At 55.9% G+C, this 23,528-nt stretch overlaps 1 protein-coding gene across 1 annotated transcript in view; it reads right to left on the reverse strand.

The window, feature by feature from the left end:
- The window catches only part of LOC140453915 (MAM domain-containing glycosylphosphatidylinositol anchor protein 1), a gene marked incomplete at its 5' end in the record, with an annotated part of 218,563 nt that overhangs the window by 174,342 nt on the left and 20,693 nt on the right, over window positions 1-23,528 (reverse strand). Inside the window, one exon of the mRNA XM_072548772.1 lies at window positions 14,394-14,568. Within this exon, the coding sequence (XP_072404873.1) occupies window positions 14,394-14,568 (175 nt within the window). The remainder of the gene's footprint in view (window positions 1-14,393; window positions 14,569-23,528) is intronic.

The raw sequence follows: 23,528 nt of genomic DNA on the forward strand, positions 1-23,528 counted from the left end.
CACTGCTGTTACTGAGGGTCGGTGGGGGGGGGGAGGGAGGGGATGGTACACACTGCTGTTACTGAGGGTCGGTGGGGGGGAGGGAGGGGATGGTACACACTGCTGTTACTGAGGGTCGGTGGGGGGGAGGGGATGGTACACACTGCTGTTACTGAGGGTCGGTGGGGGAGGGAGGGGATGGTACACACTGCTGTTACTGAGGGTCGGTGGGGGGGAGGGAGGGGATGGTACACACTGCTGTTACTGAGGGTCGGTGGGGGGGGAGGGGATGGTACACACTGCTGTTACTGAGGGTCGGTGGGGGGGAGGGAGGGGATGGTACACACTGCTGTTACTGAGGGTCGGTGGGAGGGAGGGGATGGTACACACTGCTGTTACTGAGGGTCGGTGGGGGGAGGGAGGGGATGGTACACACTGCTGTTACTGAGGGTCGGTGGGGGGGAGGGAGGGGATGGTACACACTGCTGTTACTGAGGGTCGGTGGGGGGGAGGGAGGGGATGGTACACACTGCTGTTACTGAGGGTCGGGGGGGAGGGAGGGAGGGGATGGTACACACTGCTGTTACTGAGGGTCAGTGGGGGGAGGGGATGGTACACACTGCTGTTACTGAGGGTCGGTGGGGGGGGGAGGGGATGGTACACACTGCTGTTACTGAGGGTCGGTGGGGGAGGAGGGAGGGGATGGTACACACTGCTGTTACTGAGGGTCGGTGGGGGGGAGGGGATGGTACACACTGCTGTTACTGAGGGTCGGTGGTGGGGGGGAGGGGATGGTACACACTGCTGTTACTGAGGGTCGGTGGGGGGGGGAGGGGATGGTACACACTGCTGTTACTGAGGGTCGGTGGGGGAGGGAGGGGATGGTACACACTGCTGTTACTGAGGGTCGGTGGGGGGGGGAGGGGATGGTACACACTGCTGTTACTGAGGGTCGGTGGGGGAGGGAGGGGATGGTACACACTGCTGTTACTGAGGGTCGGTGGGGGTGGGAGGGAGGGGATGGTACACACTGCTGTTACTGAGGGTCGGTGGGGGAGGGAGGGGATGGTACACACTGCTGTTACTGAGGGTCGTTGGGGGGAGGGAGGGGATGGTACACACTGCTGTTACTGAGGGTCGGTGGGGGGGAGGGAGGGGATGGTACACACTGCTGTTACTGAGGGTCGGTGGGGGTGGGAGGGAGGGGATGGTACACACTGCTGTTACTGAGGGTCGGTGGGGGTGGGAGGGAGGGGATGGTACACACTGCTGTTACTGAGGGTCGGTGGGGGTGGGAGGGAGGGGATGGTACACACTGCTGTTACTGAGGGTCGGTGGGGGAGGGAGGGGATGGTACACACTGCTGTTACTGAGGGTCGGTGGGGGGGGAGGGAGGGGATGGTACACACTGCTGTTACTGAGGGTCGGTGGGGGGGGGGAGGGAGGGGATGGTACACACTGCTGTTACTGAGGGTCGGTGGCGGGGAGAGGGGATGGTACACACTGCTGTTACTGAGGGTCGGTGGGGGGGAGGGAGGGGATGGTACACACTGCTGTTACTGAGGGTCGGTGGGGAGGGAGGGAGGGGATGGTACACACTGCTGTTACTGAGGGTCGGTGGGGGGGGGGGGGGGGATGGTACACACTGCTGTTACTGAGGGTCGGTGGGGGGGGGGAGGGGATGGTACACACTGCTGTAACTGAGGGTCGGTGGGGGAGGGGATGGTACACACTGCTGTTACTGAGGGTCGGTGGGGGGGAGGGAGGGGATGGTACACACTGCTGTTACTGAGGGTCGATGGGGGAGGGAGGGGATGGTACACACTGCTGTTACTGAGGGTCGGTGGCGGGGAGGGAGGGGATGGTACACACTGCTGTTACTGAGGGTCAGTGGGGGGGGAGGGAGGGGATGGTACACACTGCTGTTATTGAGGGTCGGTGGGGGGGGGAGGGGATGGTACACACTGCTGTTACTGAGGGTCGGGGGGGAGGGAGGGGATGGTACACACTGCTGTTACTGAGGGTCGATGGGGGAGGGAGGGGATGGTACACACTGCTGTTACTGAGGGTCGGTGGGTGAGGGGGGGTTGGGATGGTACACACTGCTGTTACTGAGGGTCGGTGGGGGGAGGGAGGGGATGGTACACACTGCTGTTACTGAGGGTCGGTGGGGGGGGGAGGGGATGGTACACACTGCTGTTACTGAGGGTCGGTGTGGGGAGGGAGGGGATGGTACACACTGCTGTTACTGAGGGTCGGTGGGGAGGGAGGGGATGGTACACACTGCTGTTACTGAGGGTCGGTGGGGAGGGAGGGGATGGTACACACTGCTGTTACTGAGGGTCGGTGGGGGGGAGGGAGGGGATGGTACACACTGCTGTTACTGAGGGTCGGTGGGGGGGGGAGGGGACGGTACACACTGCTGTTACTGAGGGTCGGTGGGGGGGAGGGAGGGGATGGTACACACTGCTGTTACTGAGGGTCAGTGGGGGGGGGGAGGGGATGGTACACACTGCTGTTACTGAGGGTCGGTGGGGGGAGGGGAGGGGATGGTACACACTGCTGTTACTGAGGGTCGGTGGGGGGGGAGGGGATGGTACACACTGCTGTTACTGAGGGTCAATGGGGGGAGGGAGGGGATGGTACACACTGCTGTTACTGAGGGTCGGTGGGGGGGGGGAGGGGATGGTACACACTGCTGTTACTGAGGGTCGGTGGGGGGGGGGAGGGGATGGTACACACTGCTGTTACTGAGGGTCGGTGGGAGGGGAGGGGATGGTACACACTGCTGTTACTGAGGGTCGGTGGGGGGGAGGGGATGGTACACACTGCTGTTACTGAGGGTCAGTGAGGGGGGGGAGGGGATGGTACACACTGCTGTTACTGAGGGTCGGTGGGGGGGGTGGGAGGGGATGGTACACACTGCTGTTACTGAGGGTCGGTGGGGGGGGGGAGGGGACGGTACACACTGCTGTTACTGAGGGTCGGTGGGGGAGGGAGGGAGGGGATGGTACACACTGCTGTTACTGAGGGTCGGTGGGGGAGGGAGGGAGGGGATGGTACACACTGCTGTTACTGAGGGTCGGTGGGGGGGGGGAGGGAGGGGATGGTACACACTGCTGTTACTGAGGGTCGGTGGGGGGGGGGAGGGAGGGGATGGTACACACTGCTGTTACTGAGGGTCGGTGGGGGGGGGGAGGGGACGGTACACACTGCTGTTACTGAGGGTCGGTGTGGGGAGGGAGGGAGGGGATGGTACACACTGCTGTTACTGAGGGTCGGTGGGGGGGGGGGAGGGGACGGTACACACTGCTGTTACTGAGGGTCGGTGGGGGGGAGGGAGGGGATGGTACACACTGCTGTTACTGAGGGTCGGTGGGGAGGGAGGGGATGGTACACACTGCTGTTACTGAGGGTCGGTGGGGAGGGAGGGAGGGGATGGTACACACTGCTGTTACTGAGGGTCGGTGGGGGGGGAGAGGGGATGGTACACACTGCTGTTACTGAGGGTCGGTGGGGGGGAGGGGATGGTACACACTGCTGTTACTGAGGGTCGGTGGGGGGGGAGGGGATGGTACACACTGCTGTTACTGAGCGTCGGTGGGGGAGGGAGGGGATGGTACACACTGCTGTTACTGAGGGTCGGTGGGGGGGGAGGGGATGGTACACACTGCTGTTACTGAGGGTCGGTGGGGAGGGAGGGGATGGTACACACTGCTGTTACTGAGCGTCGGTGGGGGAGGGAGGGGATGGTACACACTGCTGTTACTGAGGGTCGGTGGGGGGGGAGGGGATGGTACACACTGCTGTTACTGAGGGTCGGTGGGGGGGGAGGGAGGGGATGGTACACACTGCTGTTACTGAGGGTCGGTGGGGTGGGAGGGAGGGGATGGTACACACTGCTGTTACTGAGCGTCGGTGGGGGGGAGGGAGGGGATGGTACACACTGCTGTTACTGAGCGTCGGTGGGGGAGGGAGGGGATGGTACACACTGCTGTTACTGAGGGTCGGTGGGGGGAGGGGATGGTACACACTGCTGTTACTGAGGGTCGGTGTGGGGGGAGGGAGGGGATGGTACACACTGCTGTTACTGAGGGTCGGTGGGGGGGGGAGGGAGGGGATGGTACACACTGCTGTTACTGAGGGTCGGTGGGAGGGGAGGGGATGGTACACACTGCTGTTACTGAGGGTCGGTGGGGGGGGAGGGAGGGGATGGTACACACTGCTGTTACTGAGGGTCGGTGTGGGGGGGGGAGGGGATGGTACACACTGCAGTTACTGAGGGTCGGTGGGGGGGAGGGGATGGTACACACTGCTGTTACTGAGGGTCGGTGGGGGGGAGGGAGGGGATGGTACACACTGCTGTTACTGAGGGTCGGTGGGGGGGGGAGGGGATGGTACACACTGCTGTTACTGAGGGTCGGTGGGGGGGGAGGGGATGGTACACACTGCTGTTACTGAGGGTCGGTGGGGGGGGAGGGGAGGGGATGGTACACACTGCTGTTACTGAGGGTCGGTGGGGGGGGGAGGGAGGGGATGGTACACACTGCTGTTACTGAGGGTCGGTGGGGGGGAGGGAGGGGATGGTACACACTGCTGTTACTGAGGGTCGGTGGGGGGAGGGAGGGGATGGTACACACTGCTGTTACTGAGGGTCGGTGGGGGGGGGGGGAGGGGATGGTACACACTGCTGTTACTGAGGGTCGGTGGGGGGGGGAGGGAGGGGATGGTACACACTGCTGTTACTGAGGGTCGGTGGGGGGGGGGAGGGGATGGTACACACTGCTGTTACTGAGGGTCGGTGGGGGGGGGGAGGGGATGGTACACACTGCTGTTACTGAGGGTCGGTGGGGGGGAGGGGATGGTACACACTGCTGTTACTGAGGGTCGGTGGGGGGGGGAGGGAGGGGATGGTACACACTGCTGTTACTGAGGGTCGGTGGGGGGGAGGGAGGGAGGGGATGGTACACACTGCTGTTACTGAGGGTCGGTTGGGGGGGAGGGAGGGAGGGGATGGTACACATTGCTGTTACTGAGGGTCGGTGGGGGGGGGGGGAGGGGATGGTACACACTGCTGTTACTGAGGGTCGGTGGGGAGGGGGAGGGAGGGGATGGTACACACTGCTGTTACTGAGGGTCTATGGGGGGAGGGGATGGTACACACTGCTGTTACTGAGGGTCGGTGGGGGGGAGGGGATGGTACACACTGCTGTTACTGAGGGTCGGTGGGGGGGAGGGAGGGGATGGTACACACTGCTGTTACTGAGGGTCGGTGGGGGGGGGGGAGGGGATGGTACACACTGCTGTTACTGAGGGTCGGTGGGGGGGGGAGGGGATGGTACACACTGCTGTTACTGAGGGTCGGTGGGGGAGGGAGGGAGGGGATGGTACACACTGCTGTTACTGAGGGTCGGTGGGGGTAGGGAGGGGATGGTACACACTGCTGTTACTGAGGGTCGGTGGGGGTAGGTAGGGGATGGTACACACTGCTGTTACTGAGGGTCGGTGGGGGGGGGAGGGGATGGTACACACTGCTGTTACTGAGGGTCGGTGGGGGGGGAGGGAGGGGATGGTACACACTGCAGTTACTGAGGGTCGGTGGGGGGGGGAGGGGATGGTACACACTGCTGTTACTGAGGGTCGGTGGGGGGGGAGGGAGGGGATGGTACACACTGCAGTTACTGAGGGTCGGTGGGGGGGGAGGGAGGGGATGGTACACACTGCTGTTACTGAGGGTCGGTGGGGGGGGGGGAGGGGATGGTACACACTGCTGTTACTGAGGGTCGGTGGGGGGGGAGGGAGGGGATGGTACACACTGCAGTTACTGAGGGTCGGTGGGGGGGGAGGGAGGGGATGGTACACACTGCTGTTACTGAGGGTCGGTGGGGGGGGGGAGGGAGGGGATGGTACACACTGCTGTTACTGAGGGTCAGGGGGGGGAGGGAGGGGATGGTACACACTGCTGTTACTGAGGGTCGGTGGGGAGGGAGGGGATGGTACACACTGCTGTTACTGAGGGTCGGTGGGGGGAGGGAGGGGATGGTACACACTGCTGTTGCTGAGGGTCGGTGGGGGGGGAGGGGATGGTACACACTGCTGTTACTGAGGGTCGGTGGGGAGGGAGGGGATGGTACACACTGCTGTTACTGAGGGTCGGTGGGGAGGGAGGGGATGGTACACACTGCTGTTACTGAGGGTCGGTGGGGGGGGGGGGGGATGGTACACACTGCTGTTACTGAGGGTCGGTGGGGAGGGAGGGGATGGTACACACTGCTGTTACTGAGGGTCGGTGGGGAGGGAGGGGATGGTACACACTGCTGTTACTGAGGGTCGGTGGGGGGGGGGGGGGATGGTACACACTGCTGTTACTGAGGGTCGGTGGGGGGGGGGAGGGGATGGTACACACTGCTGTTACTGAGGGTCGGTGGGGGAGGGAGGGGGTGTTTGTGGATGTGGTGCCAATCAAGCGGCTGCTTTCTCCTGGATGGTGTTGAGCTTCTTGAGTGTTGTTGGAGCTGCCCCCATCCAGGGCAAGTGGGGAGTATTCCCTCCCACTCCTGACTTGTACCTTGTAGATGGTGGACAGGCTTTGGGGAGTCAGGAGGGGAGTTACTCACCACAGTATTCACCACATCAGACTGCTGTTTCATCGCTGCTTTTCTTATTGGTTTCTGGTCAATAGTAACTCTCAGGACATTAATAGTTGGGGGATTCCGTGATGGTAACACCAGTGAATGTCAGGGGGCAGTGGTTAGATTGTCTCTTATTGGTGATGGTCATTACCTGGCATCTGTGTGGTCAGCCCAAGCCTGGATACTGTCCAGATCTTGTTGTATTTGAACACGGCCTGCTTCAATATGTGAGGAATCACAAATGGTGGTGAACACTGTCCAATCATTAACCAACATCCCCCCATCTGACCTTGGGATGGAGGGAAGGTGATTGATGAAGCAGCTGAAGATGGTTGGCCCTAGGACCCTCCCCTGAGGGACTCCTGCAGAGGTGTCCTGGAGCTGAGATGACTGACCCTCCAACAACCACAACCATCTTCCTCTGGGCCAGGTGTGACTCTAACCAGCGGAGAGTTTGCTCCCGATGCCCATTGATTCCAGTTTTGCCCGGGCTCCGTGATGCCACACTCGGTCGAATGCAGCCTTGATATCAAGGGCTGTCCCTCTCCCCTCCCCTCTGGAATCCAGCTCTTTTGTCCATGTTTGACCCAAGGCTGGAGTGAGGTCAGGAGCTGGGTGGAGTGACCCGAATTGGCTGGAGCCTGGTATCTGTGACGCTGGGGACCACTGGAGGGGGCTGAGATGGATCATACACTCGGCACTTCAGACTGAAGATTCCTGTGAAAGTTTCAGCTTTCTCCTTTCCCCTGATGTGCTGGGCTCCTCCATCATTGGGGGGGGGGGGGGAGATTTGTGGAGCCTCCTCCCCCAGTGAGTTGTTTAACTGCCCACCCCCATTCACACCTGGATGTGGCAGGACTGCAGACCTTAGATTGGGGATGGTGGTTGTGGGATCCCTTAGCTCTGTCTACCACTTGCAGCTTATGCTGTTTGGCAAGTCATCCTGTTTGGTATCTTCACCAGACTGGCACCTCATCGTCAGGTCAGCCTGATGCTGCTCCCAGCATGTTCCCCCCGCACTGCCCATTGACCCAGGGTTGATGCCCTGGCTTGGTGGTAATGGGTGAGGGGGGGATATGCCAGGCCATGAGGTTACAGATTGTGCTGGAGGACAGTTCTGCTGCTGTTGGTGACCCACAGTGTCTCACGGACGCCCAGCCTTGAGTTACTCAATCAGTTTGAAGTCTGTCCCATTGAGCACGGTGATAGTGTCACACAACCCGATGGAGGGGATTCTCAATGTGAAGGTGGGACTCTGTCTCCACACGGACTGTGCGGTGACCTTCCATTCTCCAGCTGACTGTCTCTCCTTCTCTCACCCTGACTTGCATTGAGTGTTGGCATCGAGTCAATTAACTACTGTGTGGGAGACCCCAGGGAGCGAACATGAGCGGGGGGGACACAGGTTGGGAAACGTATCTCTCCAGAGAGTATCTGACCGGGATGTTCCTGACAATGCAGCCGTCTCCTCGGGTTATGCTGAAAACATCCAGCTGGATGAAGAGAACGTTGTGTTCAGATGGACCCGATGCACAGACACACGCGCTCTCACTGACCAAGTGTTGGGGCAGAGTTCACATTTTTTTGCCTGGAAGCCATTTTCCAGATTCGGCTGAGAGTTCCATTTTGTGTCCCCCAGCCAGAACTTTCCAGGCTCTGCCTTCCTGACCGTGAGGTGATGTGACAGGTGGTCTGTCTCTTCCTTCCCAAGATCGTGTCTCCTCCCTTTGCTGAAGGATCAGTGCAGGCTGTCGAACCAGTCAAGCTGACACAGACTTTCCAATTAGTCCCCCTTCCTTCTCGAGTTTATTGCCTCTTCACAGTCATTCAGCCAATTCGGGATATCTCTGCTTTAGTGTGAGCAATCTGGGGAACTAGAGCAGCTGGTGATACCGTTGATCTGTCCACTTGTGGAATGCATAATAGTGCTTCAGTTTTGAACTTAATGACTAACCTCTAATTTAGTACTAACTTGTAAACCTGCCAAACTGTGTAATTAACGATCAGCTCCTATCGGTTTACTCTGTATAATCCTGTAGTATCCTCATTTACTTCAGAATAACACCGAGCCACAGTTAGGACGGCGAATTCCCCGGGATATATCATGTAATAAACAAATCAGTTCGCAAGGTCCGAGTCTCGAGAGCTTTCCTTAACACCTGTCAGAATCACACAGCTCTGTCTAACCACCGGGGACCTGACTCTGTCCGTGCGATCAGATTCCAAACTACTCTCTGAATTAACAGAGCCAATTTTATTCATTTCTGGCACGTGGGTGTTTTATAAGTAAGTCAGCTGAGCTTGGGGCCTGGATGAGTAGGTGGAGAGTGATGTTGTGGACATTACAGACACTTGGCTGAGAGAGGGACAGGACTGGCTGCTCAACACTCCAGGGTTTCATTGGTTTGGACGAGATAGAGAGGAAGGTCAAGGAGGTGGAGGAGTTCCAGAACGAATCAGGGAGAATGTTAGACCTGGACTCAGAGAGGACATACTGAAGGCTTCATCCACTGAGCACAAAAATCAAATGGCTGCAATCACTCTGATAGGATGATACCATCGACTCCACCCAACAGCCACCGAGAGATTGAGGAACAAACATAGAGGCAGCTTTGGGAAAGATGCATAAAAACAGAGCTGGCATTATGGGGGGCTTTAATGTCCCCAATATTGGCTGGGACCCCCTTCGAGCAAGAGGCTTGGATGGGGCAGAGTTTGTTAGGGGCATCCAAGAGGGTTTCTTGAAACAGTGCACAGATAGTCCAATTACAGGAGGGGGCCATACTGGGCCTTGTATTGGCTAACGGGCATGGTCAGGTGACTGGCCTTTCTGTGGGAACAATGATCACAAATCCTTAAGTTTTAAGAGAGTGATGAACAAAGACCAGGCAGGACCTTGTGGGAAGGGACGAGATTGGGGGAAGGGAGATTCCATCAGGATTCGGCCGGAGCTAGGGAGTGTTAATTGCGAAGAGCTGGGATCAGGCACGGTCACATTTGGGACATGTGGGAGGTGTTTAAAGACCTGCTGGGGAGAGTTCAGGATCAGCATGTTCTGGGAAGGAGGGAGGGTAAGGATGGCAAGGCAAGGGATCCTTGGAAAATGAGGGGGGTTGGGAATTTAGGCAAAAGGGCAAAAGAAGCATCTGTAAGGTTTAAGGAAGGTAAAATCAGACAGGGTCCGTGGGGAATATAAGGAAAGCAGGAAAGTACTCAAGCAGGGAATAGGGAGAGCAAGGAGGGGCGATGAAATGACCTCGGTAAGTCGGGTTAGAGAGAATCCCAACACATTCTACAGAGACATTAAAAACAAGAGGATATCTAGGGAGCAGGAAGGACCCCTCCAGGATAAAGGAGGGTCCTAGTGCTTGGAGGAAGAGGGTGTGAGTGTGATCCTAAACGAGTACTTTGTGTCAGTATTCACCCAGGGGAAGGATATGGAGGGTGGAACATGCTAATATCCTCAGGCATTCTGAGATTATGAAAGATGTGGTGTTGGGCCTCTTGAAGAGCGTTAAGGTGGATAAATCCCCAGGCCCGATGGTATCTACTCCAGGTTACTGAGAGAGACAAGAGGGGAGATTGCTGGGGCCTTGACTAAGATCTGTGTCTCCTCGCTACGCACTGGAGGGATACCAGAGGACTAGTGAGTAACTAATGTTGTTCCTCTGTTCAAGAAGGGAAATAGGGATAATCCAGGAAACTATAGACCCGGGAGTCTCACATCGGTGGTTGGGAAGCTATTGGAGAGAATTCTTAGGGATAGGATTTACGTGTATTTGGACAAGCATGACCTAGTTAAGGCCAGTCAGCATGGCTCTGTGTGGGGTAGGTCAGGGATTATTAACGTGATTGAATCTTTCGAGGAGGTGATGAAGGTGATCGATGAAGATAGAGCAGTGGATGTTGCCCACGTGGATTTCAGTAAGGATTTCGACAAGGTCCCTCATGGTCGGCTCATCCAGAAGATTAAGATTCACAGGATCCACAATGACCTGACTGTTTGGATTCAGAATTGGCTTACCCTGGGAAGGCAGAGGGTAGTGGGGGAAGGGTGTTTTTCAGGCTGGGGGTCGGTGACTGGTGGGGTCCTGCAGGGATCAGTACTGGACCCTCTGCAGTTTGTGAGTTGTATAAATGACCTGGATGGAAATGTAGACGGGTGGGTTAGTAAGTTTGTAGGTGATACAAAGATCAGGGGCAGTTGGAGATAGTGTCGAAGGATACAGTGGGACAGGGATCAGTGCAGATATGGGCAGAGAATTGGCAGATGGAGTTTAATCCGGGGATGTGTGAGGTGGTGCACTTTGGGAGATCAAATGTTAAGGAAAAGTATCCAGTTAATGGCAGGACCCTGAACAGCTTTCCCTGATGAAGGATTTATGCCCAAAACGTCAACTCTCCTGCTCCTCGGAAGCTGCCTGATCTGCTGTGCTTTTCCAGCACCACACTCTCGACTCTGATCTCCAACATGTGCACTCCTCACTGTCCCCTCAGACCCTGAACAGCTTTGATGTACAGAGGGACCTTGGGGGTCCAGTCCCTAACTCCCTGAAAGTGACCACACAGGTAGACAGGGTGGGAAAGAAGGTGGATGACACACTTGCCTTTATTGGTCAGGGAACTGAGGACAAGACTCTGGGTGTCATCTTGCAGCTTTATAAGGCTTTGGATCGGCCCACACCGAGGGCACGATGTTCAATTCTGGTCCCCACATTCCAGGAAGGATATGGAGGCTTTGGAGAGGGTGTCGAAGGGGTTTCCCAGGATGCTGCCTGGATTAGAGGGTATGGGCTATAAGGAGAGGCTGGAAAAACTCAGGCTGTTTTCTCTGGAGCAATGGAGGCTGAGGGGAGACTTGACAGAAGTCTGTAACATTATGAGATGCACAGATAGGGTTAAAGGTCAAAATCTTCTTCCCAGAGTTGAAATCTCTAAAACTAGGGGGGGGCACGTATTTAAGGTGGGAGGGGGAAAGTTCAAAGGGGATGTGAGGGGGAAGGTTTTTACGCAGAGTGTGGTAGGAGACTGGAACACACTGTCAGGGGGTGGTGGTGGAGGCTGGGACCACAGGGGGGGTTTAAGAGACTTTTAGACCAACCCATAAATGTACCAGGAATGCAGGGAGATGGGCCAAGGGCAGGCAGAAGGGATTAGTGTCATTTGGTGTCATGTTCAACACCACATTGTGGTGTGAAGGGCCTGTTCCTCTCCTCGACTGTTGGGTGTTCGATGTCCTCGGTAGGCAGGTGTTCCTGCAGTTACACAGAGCCTGAGTGAGAGCACAGCTGGAGAACTGTGTCCGGGTTTCAGGCTCATGGCCTAAGAAAGGAGTGAAGCGAGAGTTCACTGGGGCCTGAGTCTAGTAGGACTCTCCTCCGAGGAGAGATTGGTCCAGCTGGTTTCATATTCAAGAGGGTTCAGAAGAATGGGGGGGGGGGGGGAGTTTAATTTAATGGGCTGGATACAGGGAGTTTTGTGTTCTCTGCTTTGGGGAGTCCAAGACAGTGGACATTGTCTGTATGGACTTTAGCAAGGCTTTTGATATGGTACACTGGTGAGTGAGGTTAGATCACATGGAATACAGGGACAGCTAGCCAACTGGATACAAACTGGGCTCGAAGTTAGGAAACAGAGGGTGGTGATGGAGGGTTGTTTTTCAGACTGGAGGCCTGTGACCAGTGGAGTGCCACAAGGATCGGTGCTGGGTCCACTACCTTTTTGTCATTTACATAAATGATTTGGATGCGAGCATAAGAGGTACAGTTAGTAAGTTTGCAGATGACACCAAAATTGGAGGTGTAGTGGACAGCGAAGAGGGTTACCTCAGATTACAACAGGATCTTGACCAGATGGGCCAATGGGCTGAGAAGTGGCAGATGCAGTTTAATTCAGATAAATGCGAGGTGCCGCATTTTGGGAAAGCAAATCTTAGCAGGACTTATACACTTAATGGTAAGGTCCGAGGGAGTGTTGCTGAACAAAGAGACCTTGGAGTGCTGGTTCATAGCTCCTTGAAAGTGGAGTCGCAGGTAGACAGAGTGGTGACCCTGGGGAATTTTCTCCCACTGAAAGCACTGAAGGCCAAGTCCCTGAATATATTCCCAAAGAGAGTCTGTCGAGTTTAAAGTAAGCCTTATGTAATGAAGGGCAATGTACCATTTCTCTTGCTGCACCGACCTGTTTACTTTCAATAACTGGTGTACAAGGACTCCCTGATCCCCTTGTACACCCACACTTCCCACGACATCAGCATTTAGTCCCATCCAGTTTTCGATCATCAGTAACCTGGGAAATACTGTTTATATTATCCAGCACATTCATGTATTTTGTGAATAGCTGAAATCTAAGCACTGGTCCTTATGGTACCCCACCTATCACTGTTTATCAGGCAGAACCAAAACCTCACTCTCTGTCTCTTAACCAATGCCAATATCCTACCCCCAACCCCACGAGCTTTAATTGTATCCAATAACCTGTGGGACGCTATGAAAACTCAAATACACCACACTGACTGGATCTTCCATCTCTATCCTACTCATGTCATCCCCAAAGAAACTCCAGTGGATTTAGTAAACTATGATTTCCCTTTTATAACCCCATGCTGACTTGAGCCAATCCTGCTCATGGTCTCTTAATGCCCTGTTGCATTCTGCTCCCAGTGTCTCTGTATTCCTGCTCCTACACTGTTATACAATGCATCTTTTAACCAGTAATAACAGGGAGGAGGTTGGGTATGAGGAGATGGAGGATGATGCTGGTCTAAAGGGTAGAGATTGAGGACAGTTACTGAACCAAGTCCATCTGAGCAGTAGATGCAGAATATACATGTTCAGCACATGCCATGACCCCATAGTTCGGACAGTTAGATGCCACACACACCCAGAGTCTTGAGCCAACACATCATTTAACCATCACCACCACGAAGCGAATGTTTACACCCCTGGGTACAATCTCTGTCACCCTTGACCCACAAAAGCTCCAGGATGTGACCCCAGACTGTTCCCACCATGACCTCCCAGTCTGACCCCACCTTAACCTCTCAGGCTGATCCCATCATGACCTCCCAGTCTGACCTCACCATGACCTCCCAGTCTGACCCCACCGTGACCTCCCTGTCATACCCACCGTGACCTCCCAGTCTGACCCCAGGATCAACTCCCAGTCTGATTCCACCATGACCTCCCAGTCTGACCCCACCATAACCTCCCAGTCTGACCCCACCATAACCTCCCAGTCTGACCCCACCATAACCTCCCAGTCTGACCCCACCATAACCTCCCAGTCTGACCCCACTGTAACCTCTCAGGCTGATCCCACCGTTATCTCCAAGTGTGACCGCAGGATGAACTCCCAGACTGACCCCACCATGAACTCCCAGTCTGACCCCAGGATGACCTCCCAGTCTGACCTCAGGATGAACTCCCAGACTGACCCCAGGATGACATCCCAGTCTGACCCCAGGATGACCTCCCAGTCTGACCCCAGGATAACCTCCCAGTCTGACTCCACCATGAAATCCTAGTCTGACCCCAGGGTGACCTCCCAGTCTGACCCCAGGGTGACCTCTCAGGCTGAACCCAGGGTGACCTCCCAGGCTGACCCCACAGTCTGACCCCATGACACGAGTATGACCGTCCGGGGAACCTACAGCCTGAGACCAGGGACTCCAGAGGATGCAGTGAATGGGAATGGTTTGTGGAAGGTTCTGGAAGTTGAGGAAAGGCTCCAACATTGACAGTGTGGTGTTTGAACTGTGGAGGAGGGAAGCAAGTGACTCACATTGTACATCTACTCGTATGGACTTGATAGCAGGCCCTCCAATGCCATTCTCTGCTTTACAGTAATAACGACCTCCCTGAACCCTCAGGATTCGGGTAATCTGCAGAGTCTGGTTAAACACGGTGGTCTCCTGAAAACGGTCAGACGCACTACCGGCGGTTTTGGTCCATTTAACCTGCACAGCAACAAAACAACGTGTTCACACAAGATGGAGCGCCACAGATCACCACACATCACCCTCATCACGAACATTCCCCTGGATCGACCCTCACTCCCCGCAACGTTCAATATCCCACCCAGTCTAATCCCACTCTCCCCCTCACTCCCCACTCCCGTTAATATCCCCCCCAGTCTAATCCCACTCTCCCCCTCACTCCCCACTCCCGTTAATATCCCCCCCAGTCTAATCCCACTCTCCCCCTCACTCCCCACTCCCGTTAATATCCCCCCCAGTCTAATCCCACTCTCCCCCTCACTCCCCACTCCCTTTAATATCCCACCCAGTCTAATCCCACTCTCCCCCTCACTCCCGACTCCCTTTAATATCCCACCCAGTCTAATCCCACTCTCCCCCTCACTCCCCACTCCCTTTAATATCCCCCCCAGTCTAATCCCACTCTCCCCCTCACTCCCTTTAATATCCCCCCCAGTCTAATCCCACTCTCCCCCTCACTCCCTTTAATATCCCCCCCAGTCTAATCCCACTCTCCCCCTCACTCCCCACTCCCTTTAATATCCCCCCCAGTCTAATCCCACTCTCCCCCCTCACTCCCCGCTCCCTTTAATATCCCACCCAGTCTAATCCCACTCTCCCCCTCACTCCCGGTCCCTTTAATACCCCACCCAGTCTAATCCCACTCTCCCCCTCACTCCCTTTAATATCCCCCCCAGTCTAATCCCACTCTCCCCCTCACTCCCCACTCCCTTTAATATCCCACCCAGTCTAATCCCACTCTCCACCTCACTCCCTTTAATATCCCACCCAGTCTAATCCCACTCTCCCCCTCACTCCCCTCTCCCTTTAATATCCCACCCAGTCTAATCCCACTCTCCCCCTCACTCCTCGCTCCCTTTAATATCCCCCCCAGTCTAATCCCACTCTCCCCCTCACTCCCCGCTCCCTTTAATATCCCCCCCAGTCTAATCCCACTCTCCCCCTCACTCCCCACTCCCGTTAATATCCCCCCCAGTCTAATCCCACTCTCCCCCTCACTCCCATCTCCCTTTAATATCCCCCCCAGTCTAATCCCACTCTCCCCCTCACTCCCCACTCCCTTTAATATCCCACCCAGTCTAATCCCACTCTCCACCTCACTCCCTTTAATATCCCACCCAGTCTAATCCCACTCTCCCCCTCACTCCCTTTAATATCCCCCCCAGTCTAATCCCACTCTCCCCTCACTCCCTTTAATATCCCCCCCAGTCTAATCCCACTCTCCCCCTCACTCCCCGCTCCCTTTAATATCCCAACCAGTCTAATCCCACTCTCCCCTCACTCCCTTTAATATCCCCCCCAGTCTAATCCCACTCTCCCCTCACTCCCTTTAATATCCCACCCAGTCTAATCCCACTCTCCCCCTCACTCCCTTTAATATCCCACCCAGTCTAATCCCACTCTCCCCTCACTCCCTTTAATATCCCACCCAGTCTAATCCCACTCTCCCCCTCACTCCCTTTAATATCCCACCCAGTCTAATCCCACTCTCCCCTCACTCCCTTTAATATCCCACCCAGTCTAATCCCACTCTCCCCTCACTCCCTTTAATATCCCACCCAGTCTAGTCCCACTCTCCCCCCTCACTCCCCACTCCCTTTAATATCCCACCCAGTCTAATCCCACTCTCGCTCCTCACTCCCTTTAATATCCCCCCCAGTCTAATCCCACTCTCCCCCCTCACTCCCTTTAATATCTCACCCAGTCTAATCCCACTCTCCCCCCCCTCTCCCTTTAATATCCCACCCAGTCTAATCCCACTCTCGCTCCTCACTCCCTTTAATATCCCCCCCAGTCTAATCCCACTCTCCCCCCTCACTCCCTTTAATATCCCACCCAGTCTAATCCCACTCTCCCCCTCGCTCCCTTTAATATCCCCCCCAGTCTAATCCCACTCTCCCCCTCACTCCTCGCTCCCTTTAATATCCCACCCAGTCTAATCCCACTCTCCCCCTCACTCCCTTTAATATCCCACCCAGTCTAATCCCACTCTCCCCTCACTCCCTTTAATATCCCACCCAGTCTAATCCCACTCTCCCCCTCACTCCCTTTAATATCCCACCCAGTCTAATCCCACTCTCCCCCTCACTCCCCTCTCCCTTTAATATCCCCCCCAGTCTAATCCCACTCTCCCCCTCACTCCCCACTCCCTTTAATATCCCACCCAGTCTAATCCCACTCTCCCCCTCACTCCCCTCTCCCTTTAATATCCCCCCCAGTCTAATCCCACTCTCCCCCTCACTCCCCACTCCCTTTAATATCCCACCCAGTCTAATCCCACTCTCCCCCTCACTCCCCACTCCCTTTAATATCCCACCCAGTCTAATCCCACTCTCCCCCCTCGCTCCCCACTCCCTTTAATACCCCACCCAGTCTAATCCCACTCTCCCCCTCACTCCCCACTCCCTTTAATATCCCACCCAGTCTAATCCCACACTCCCCCCTCCCTTTAATATCCCACCCAGTCTAATCCCACTCTCCCCTCACTCCCTTTAATATCCCACCCAGTCTAATCCCACTCTCCCCCTCACTCCCTTTAATATCACACCCAGTCTAATCCCACTCTCCCCCCTCACTCCCCACTCCCTTTAATATCCCACCCAGTCTAATCCCACTCTCCCCCCTCACTCCCCACTCCCTTTAATATCCCACCCAGTCTAATCCCACTCTCCCCCCTCACTCCCCACTCCCTTTAATATCCCACCCAGTCTAATCCCACTCTCCCCCCTCACTCCCCACTCCCTGTAATATCCCACCCAGTCTAATCCCACTCTCCCCCTCACTCCCCTCTCCCTTTAATATCCCACCCAGTCTAATCCCACTCTCCCCCCTCACTCCCCACTCCTGTTAATATCCCCCCCAGTCTAATCCCACTCTCCCCCCTCACTCCCCACTCCCTTTAATATCCCAACCAGTCTAATCCCACTCTCCCCCTCACTCCTCTCTCCCTTTAATATCCCCCCCAGTCTAATCCCACTCTCCCCCTCACTCCCCACTCCCTTTAATATCCCACCCAGTCTAATCCCACTCTCCCCCTCACTCCCGTTAATATCCCCCCCAGTCTAATCCCACTCTCCCCCTCACTCCCGTTAATATCCCCCCCAGTCTAATCCCACTCTCCCCCTCACTCCCGTTAATATCCCCCCCAGTCTAATCCCACTCTCCCCCTCACTCCCCTCTCCCTTTAATATCCCCCCCAGTCTAATCCCACTCTCCCCCTCACTCCCCACTCCCTTTAATATCCCCCCCAGTCTAATCCCACTCTCCCCCTCACTCCCGTTGATATCCCCCCCAGTCTAATCCCACTCTCCCCCTCACTCCCGTTAATATCCCCCCCAGTCTAATCCCACTCTCTCCCTCACTCCCCTCTCCCTTTAATATCCCCCCCAGTCTAATCCCACTCTCCCCCTCACTCCCCACTCCCTTTAATATCCCCCCCAGTCTAATCCCACTCTCCCCCTCACTCCCGTTAATATCCCCCCCAGTCTAATCCCACTCTCCCCCTCACTCCCGTTAATATCCCCCCCAGTCTAATCCCACTCTCCCCCTCACTCCCGTTAATATCCCCCCCAGTCTAATCCCACTCTCCCCCTCACTCCCGTTAATATCCCCCCCAGTCTAAACCCACTCTCCCCCTCACTCCCGTTAATATCCCCCCCAGTCTAATCCCACTCTCCCCCTCACTCCCCTCTCCCTTTAATATCCCCCCCAGTCTAATCCCACTCTCCCCCTCACTCCTCGCTCCCTTTAATATCCCCCCCAGTCTAATCCCACTCTCCTCCCTCACTCCCGTTAATATCCCCCCCAGTCTAATCCCACTCTCCCCCTCACTCCCCACTCCCTTTAATATCCCCCCCAGTCTAATCCCACTCTCCTCCCTCACTCCCGTTAATATCCCCCCCAGTCTAATCCCACTCTCCCCCTCACTCCCCACTCCCTTTAATATCGCCCCCAGTCTAATCCCACTCTCCTCCCTCACTCCCGTTAATATCCCCCCCAGTCTAATCCCACTCTCCCCCTCACTCCCCTCTCCCTTTAATATCCCCCCCAGTCTAATCCCACTCTCCCCCTCACTCCCCACTCCCTTTAATATCCCCCCCAGTCTAATCCCACTCTCCTCCCTCACTCCCGTTAATATCCCCCCCAGTCTAATCCCACTCTCCCCCTCACTCCCTTTAATATCCCCCCCAGTCTAATCCCACTCTCCCCCTCGCTCCCGTTAATATCCCCCCCAGTCTAATCCCACTCTCCCCCTCACTCCCCACTCCCTTTAATATCCCCCCCAGTCTAATCCCACTCTCCCCCTCGCTCCCGTTAATATCCCCCCCAGTCTAATCCCACTCTCCCCCTCGCTCCCGTTAATATCCCCCCCAGTCTAATCCCACTCTCCCCCTCGCTCCCGTTAATATCCCCCCCAGTCTAATCCCACTCTCCCCCTCACTCCCGTTAATATCCCCCCCAGTCTAATCCCACTCTCCACCTCACTCCCTTTAATATCCCACCCAGTCTAATCCCACTCTCCCCCTCACTCCCCTCTCCCTTTAATATCCCACCCAGTCTAATCCCACTCTCCCCCTCACTCCTCGCTCCCTTTAATATCCCCCCCAGTCTAATCCCACTCTCCCCCTCACTCCCCGCTCCCTTTAATATCCCCCCCAGTCTAATCCCACTCTCCCCCTCACTCCCCACTCCCGTTAATATCCCCCCCAGTCTAATCCCACTCTCCCCCTCACTCCCATCTCCCTTTAATATCCCCCCCAGTCTAATCCCACTCTCCCCCTCACTCCCCACTCCCTTTAATATCCCACCCAGTCTAATCCCACTCTCCACCTCACTCCCTTTAATATCCCACCCAGTCTAATCCCACTCTCCCCCTCACTCCCTTTAATATCCCCCCCAGTCTAATCCCACTCTCCCCTCACTCCCTTTAATATCCCCCCCAGTCTAATCCCACTCTCCCCCTCACTCCCCGCTCCCTTTAATATCCCACCCAGTCTAATCCCACTCTCCCCTCACTCCCTTTAATATCCCACCCAGTCTAATCCCACTCTCCCCCTCACTCCCTTTAATATCCCACCCAGTCTAATCCCACTCTCCCCTCACTCCCTTTAATATCCCACCCAGTCTAATCCCATTCTCCCCCTCACTCCCTTTAATATCCCACCCAGTCTAATCCCATTCTCCCCCTCACTCCCTTTAATATCCCACCCAGTCTAATCCCACTCTCCCCCTCACTCCCTTTAATATCCCACCCAGTCTAATCCCACTCTCCCCTCACTCCCTTTAATATCCCACCCAGTCTAATCCCACTCTCCCCCTCACTCCTCGCTCCCTTTAATATCCCCCCCAGTCTAATCCCACTCTCCCCCCCCTCTCCCTTTAATATCCCACCCAGTCTAATCCCACTCTCGCTCCTCACTCCCTTTAATATCCCACCCAGTCTAATCCCACTCTCCCCCCCCTCTCCCTTTAATATCCCACCCAGTCTAATCCCACTCTCCCCCTCACTCCCTTTAATATCCCCCCCAGTCTAATCCCACTCTCCCCCTCACTCCTCGCTCCCTTTAATATCCCACCCAGTCTAATCCCACTCTCCCCCTCACTCCCTTTAATATCCCCCCCAGTCTAATCCCACTCTCCCCCTCACTCCTCGCTCCCTTTAATATCCCACCCAGTCTAATCCCACTCTCCCCTCACTCCCTTTAATATCCCACCCAGTCTAATCCCACTCTCCCCCTCACTCCCTTTAATATCCCACCCAGTCTAATCCCACTCTCCCCCTCACTCCCCTCTCCCTTTAATATCCCCCCCAGTCTAATCCCACTCTCCCCCTCACTCCCCACTCCCTTTAATATCCCACCCAGTCTAATCCCACTCTCCCCCTCACTCCCCTCTCCCTTTAATATCCCCCCCAGTCTAATCCCACTCTCCCCCTCACTCCCCACTCCCTTTAATATCCCACCCAGTCTAATCCCACTCTCCCCCTCACTCCCCACTCCCTTTAATATCCCCCCCAGTCTAATCCCACTCTCCCCCTCACTCCCCACTCCCTTTAATATCCCACCCAGTCTAATCCCACTCTCCCCTCACTCCCTTTAATATCCCACCCAGTCTAATCCCACTCTCCCCCTCACTCCCTTTAATATCACACCCAGTCTAATCCCACTCTCCCCCTCACTCCCCACTCCCTTTAATATCCCACCCAGTCTAATCCCACTCTCCCCCTCACTCCCTTTAATATCCCACCCAGTCTAATCCCACTCTCCCCTCACTCCCTTTAATATCCCACCCAGTCTAATCCCACTCTCCCCCCTCACTCCCCACTCCCTTTAATATCCCACCCAGTCTAATCCCACTCTCCCCCCTCACTCCCCACTCCTGTTAATATCCCACCCAGTCTAATCCCACTCTCCCCCCTCACTCCCCACTCCCTTTAATATCCCACCCAGTCTAATCCCACTCTCCCCCCTCACTCCCCACTCCTGTTAATATCCCACCCAGTCTAATCCCACTCTCCCCCTCACTCCCGTTAATATCCCCCCCAGTCTAATCCCACTCTCCCCCTCACTCCCGTTAATATCCCCCCCAGTCTAATCCCACTCTCCCCCTCACTCCCGTTAATATCCCCCCCAGTCTAATCCCACTCTCCCCCTCACTCCCCTCTCCCTTTAATATCCCCCCCAGTCTAATCCCACTCTCCCCCTCACTCCCCACTCCCTTTAATATCCCCCCCAGTCTAATCCCACTCTCCCCCTCACTCCCGTTGATATCCCCCCCAGTCTAATCCCACTCTCCCCCTCACTCCCGTTAATATCCCCCCCAGTCTAATCCCACTCTCTCCCTCACTCCCCTCTCCCTTTAATATCCCCCCCAGTCTAATCCCACTCTCCCCCTCACTCCCCACTCCCTTTAATATCCCCCCCAGTCTAATCCCACTCTCCCCCTCACTCCCGTTAATATCCCCCCCAGTCTAATCCCACTCTCCCCCTCACTCCCGTTAATATCCCCCCCAGTCTAATCCCACTCTCCCCCTCACTCCCGTTAATATCCCCCCCAGTCTAATCCCACTCTCCCCCTCACTCCCGTTAATATCCCCCCCAGTCTAAACCCACTCTCCCCCTCACTCCCGTTAATATCCCCCCCAGTCTAATCCCACTCTCCCCCTCACTCCCCTCTCCCTTTAATATCCCCCCCAGTCTAATCCCACTCTCCCCCTCACTCCTCGCTCCCTTTAATATCCCCCCCAGTCTAATCCCACTCTCCTCCCTCACTCCCGTTAATATCCCCCCCAGTCTAATCCCACTCTCCCCCTCACTCCCCACTCCCTTTAATATCCCCCCCAGTCTAATCCCACTCTCCTCCCTCACTCCCGTTAATATCCCCCCCAGTCTAATCCCACTCTCCCCCTCACTCCCCACTCCCTTTAATATCCCCCCCAGTCTAATCCCACTCTCCTCCCTCACTCCCGTTAATATCCCCCCCAGTCTAATCCCACTCTCCCCCTCACTCCCCTCTCCCTTTAATATCCCCCCCAGTCTAATCCCACTCTCCCCCTCACTCCCCACTCCCTTTAATATCCCCCCCAGTCTAATCCCACTCTCCTCCCTCACTCCCGTTAATATCCCCCCCAGTCTAATCCCACTCTCCCCCTCACTCCCTTTAATATCCCCCCCAGTCTAATCCCACTCTCCCCCTCGCTCCCGTTAATATCCCCCCCAGTCTAATCCCACTCTCCCCCTCACTCCCCACTCCCTTTAATATCCCCCCCAGTCTAATCCCACTCTCCTCCCTCACTCCCTTTAATATCCCCCCCAGTCTAATCCCACTCTCCCCTCGCTCCCGTTAATATCCCCCCCAGTCTAATCCCACTCTCCCCCTCGCTCCCGTTAATATCCCCCCCAGTCTAATCCCACTCTCCCCCTCGCTCCCGTTAATATCCCCCCCAGTCTAATCCCACTCTCCCCCTCACTCCCGTTAATATCCCCCCCAGTCTAATCCCACTCTCCCCCTCACTCCCTTTAATATCCCCCCCAGTCTAATCCCACTCTCCCCCTCGCTCCCGTTAATATCCCCCCCAGTCTAATCCCACTCTCCCCCTCACTCCCGTTAATATCCCACCCAGTCTAATCCCACTCTCCCCCTCACTCCCTTTAATATCCCCCCCAGTCTAATCCCACTCTCCCCCTCACTCCCGTTAATATCCCCCCCAGTCTAATCCCACTCTCCCCCTCACTCCCTTTAATATCCCCCCCAGTCTAATCCCACTGTCCCCCTCACTCCCTTTAATATCCCCCCCAGTCTAATCCCACTCTCCCCCTCACTCCCGTTAATATCCCCCCCAGTCTAATCCCACTCTCCCCCTCGCTCCCGTTAATATCCCCCCCAGTCTAATCCCACTCTCCCCCTCGCTCCCGTTAATATCCCCCCCAGTCTAATCCCACTCTCCCCATCGCTCCCGTTAATATCCCCCCCAGTCTAATCCCACTCTCCCCCTCACTCCCGTTAATATCCCCCCCAGTCTAATCCCACTCTCCCCCTCACTCCCGTTAATATCCCCCCCAGTCTAATCCCACTCTCCCCCTCACTCCCGTTAATATCCCCCCCAGTCTAATCCCACTCTCCCCCTCACTCCCCTCTCCCTTTAATATCCCCCCCAGTCTAATCCCACTCTCCCCCTCACTCCCCACTCCCTTTAATATCCCCCCCAGTCTAATCCCACTCTCCTCCCTCACTCCCGTTAATATCCCCCCCAGTCTAATCCCACTCTCCCCCTCACTCCCTTTAATATCCCCCCCAGTCTAATCCCACTCTCCCCCTCGCTCCCGTTAATATCCCCCCCAGTCTAATCCCACTCTCCCCCTCACTCCCCACTCCCTTTAATATCCCCCCCAGTCTAATCCCACTCTCCCCCTCGCTCCCGT

The sequence above is a fragment of the Chiloscyllium punctatum genome, chromosome 3 (assembly GCF_047496795.1).
Source record: "Chiloscyllium punctatum isolate Juve2018m chromosome 3, sChiPun1.3, whole genome shotgun sequence".
NCBI classification, from domain to species: domain Eukaryota; kingdom Metazoa; phylum Chordata; class Chondrichthyes; order Orectolobiformes; family Hemiscylliidae; genus Chiloscyllium; species Chiloscyllium punctatum.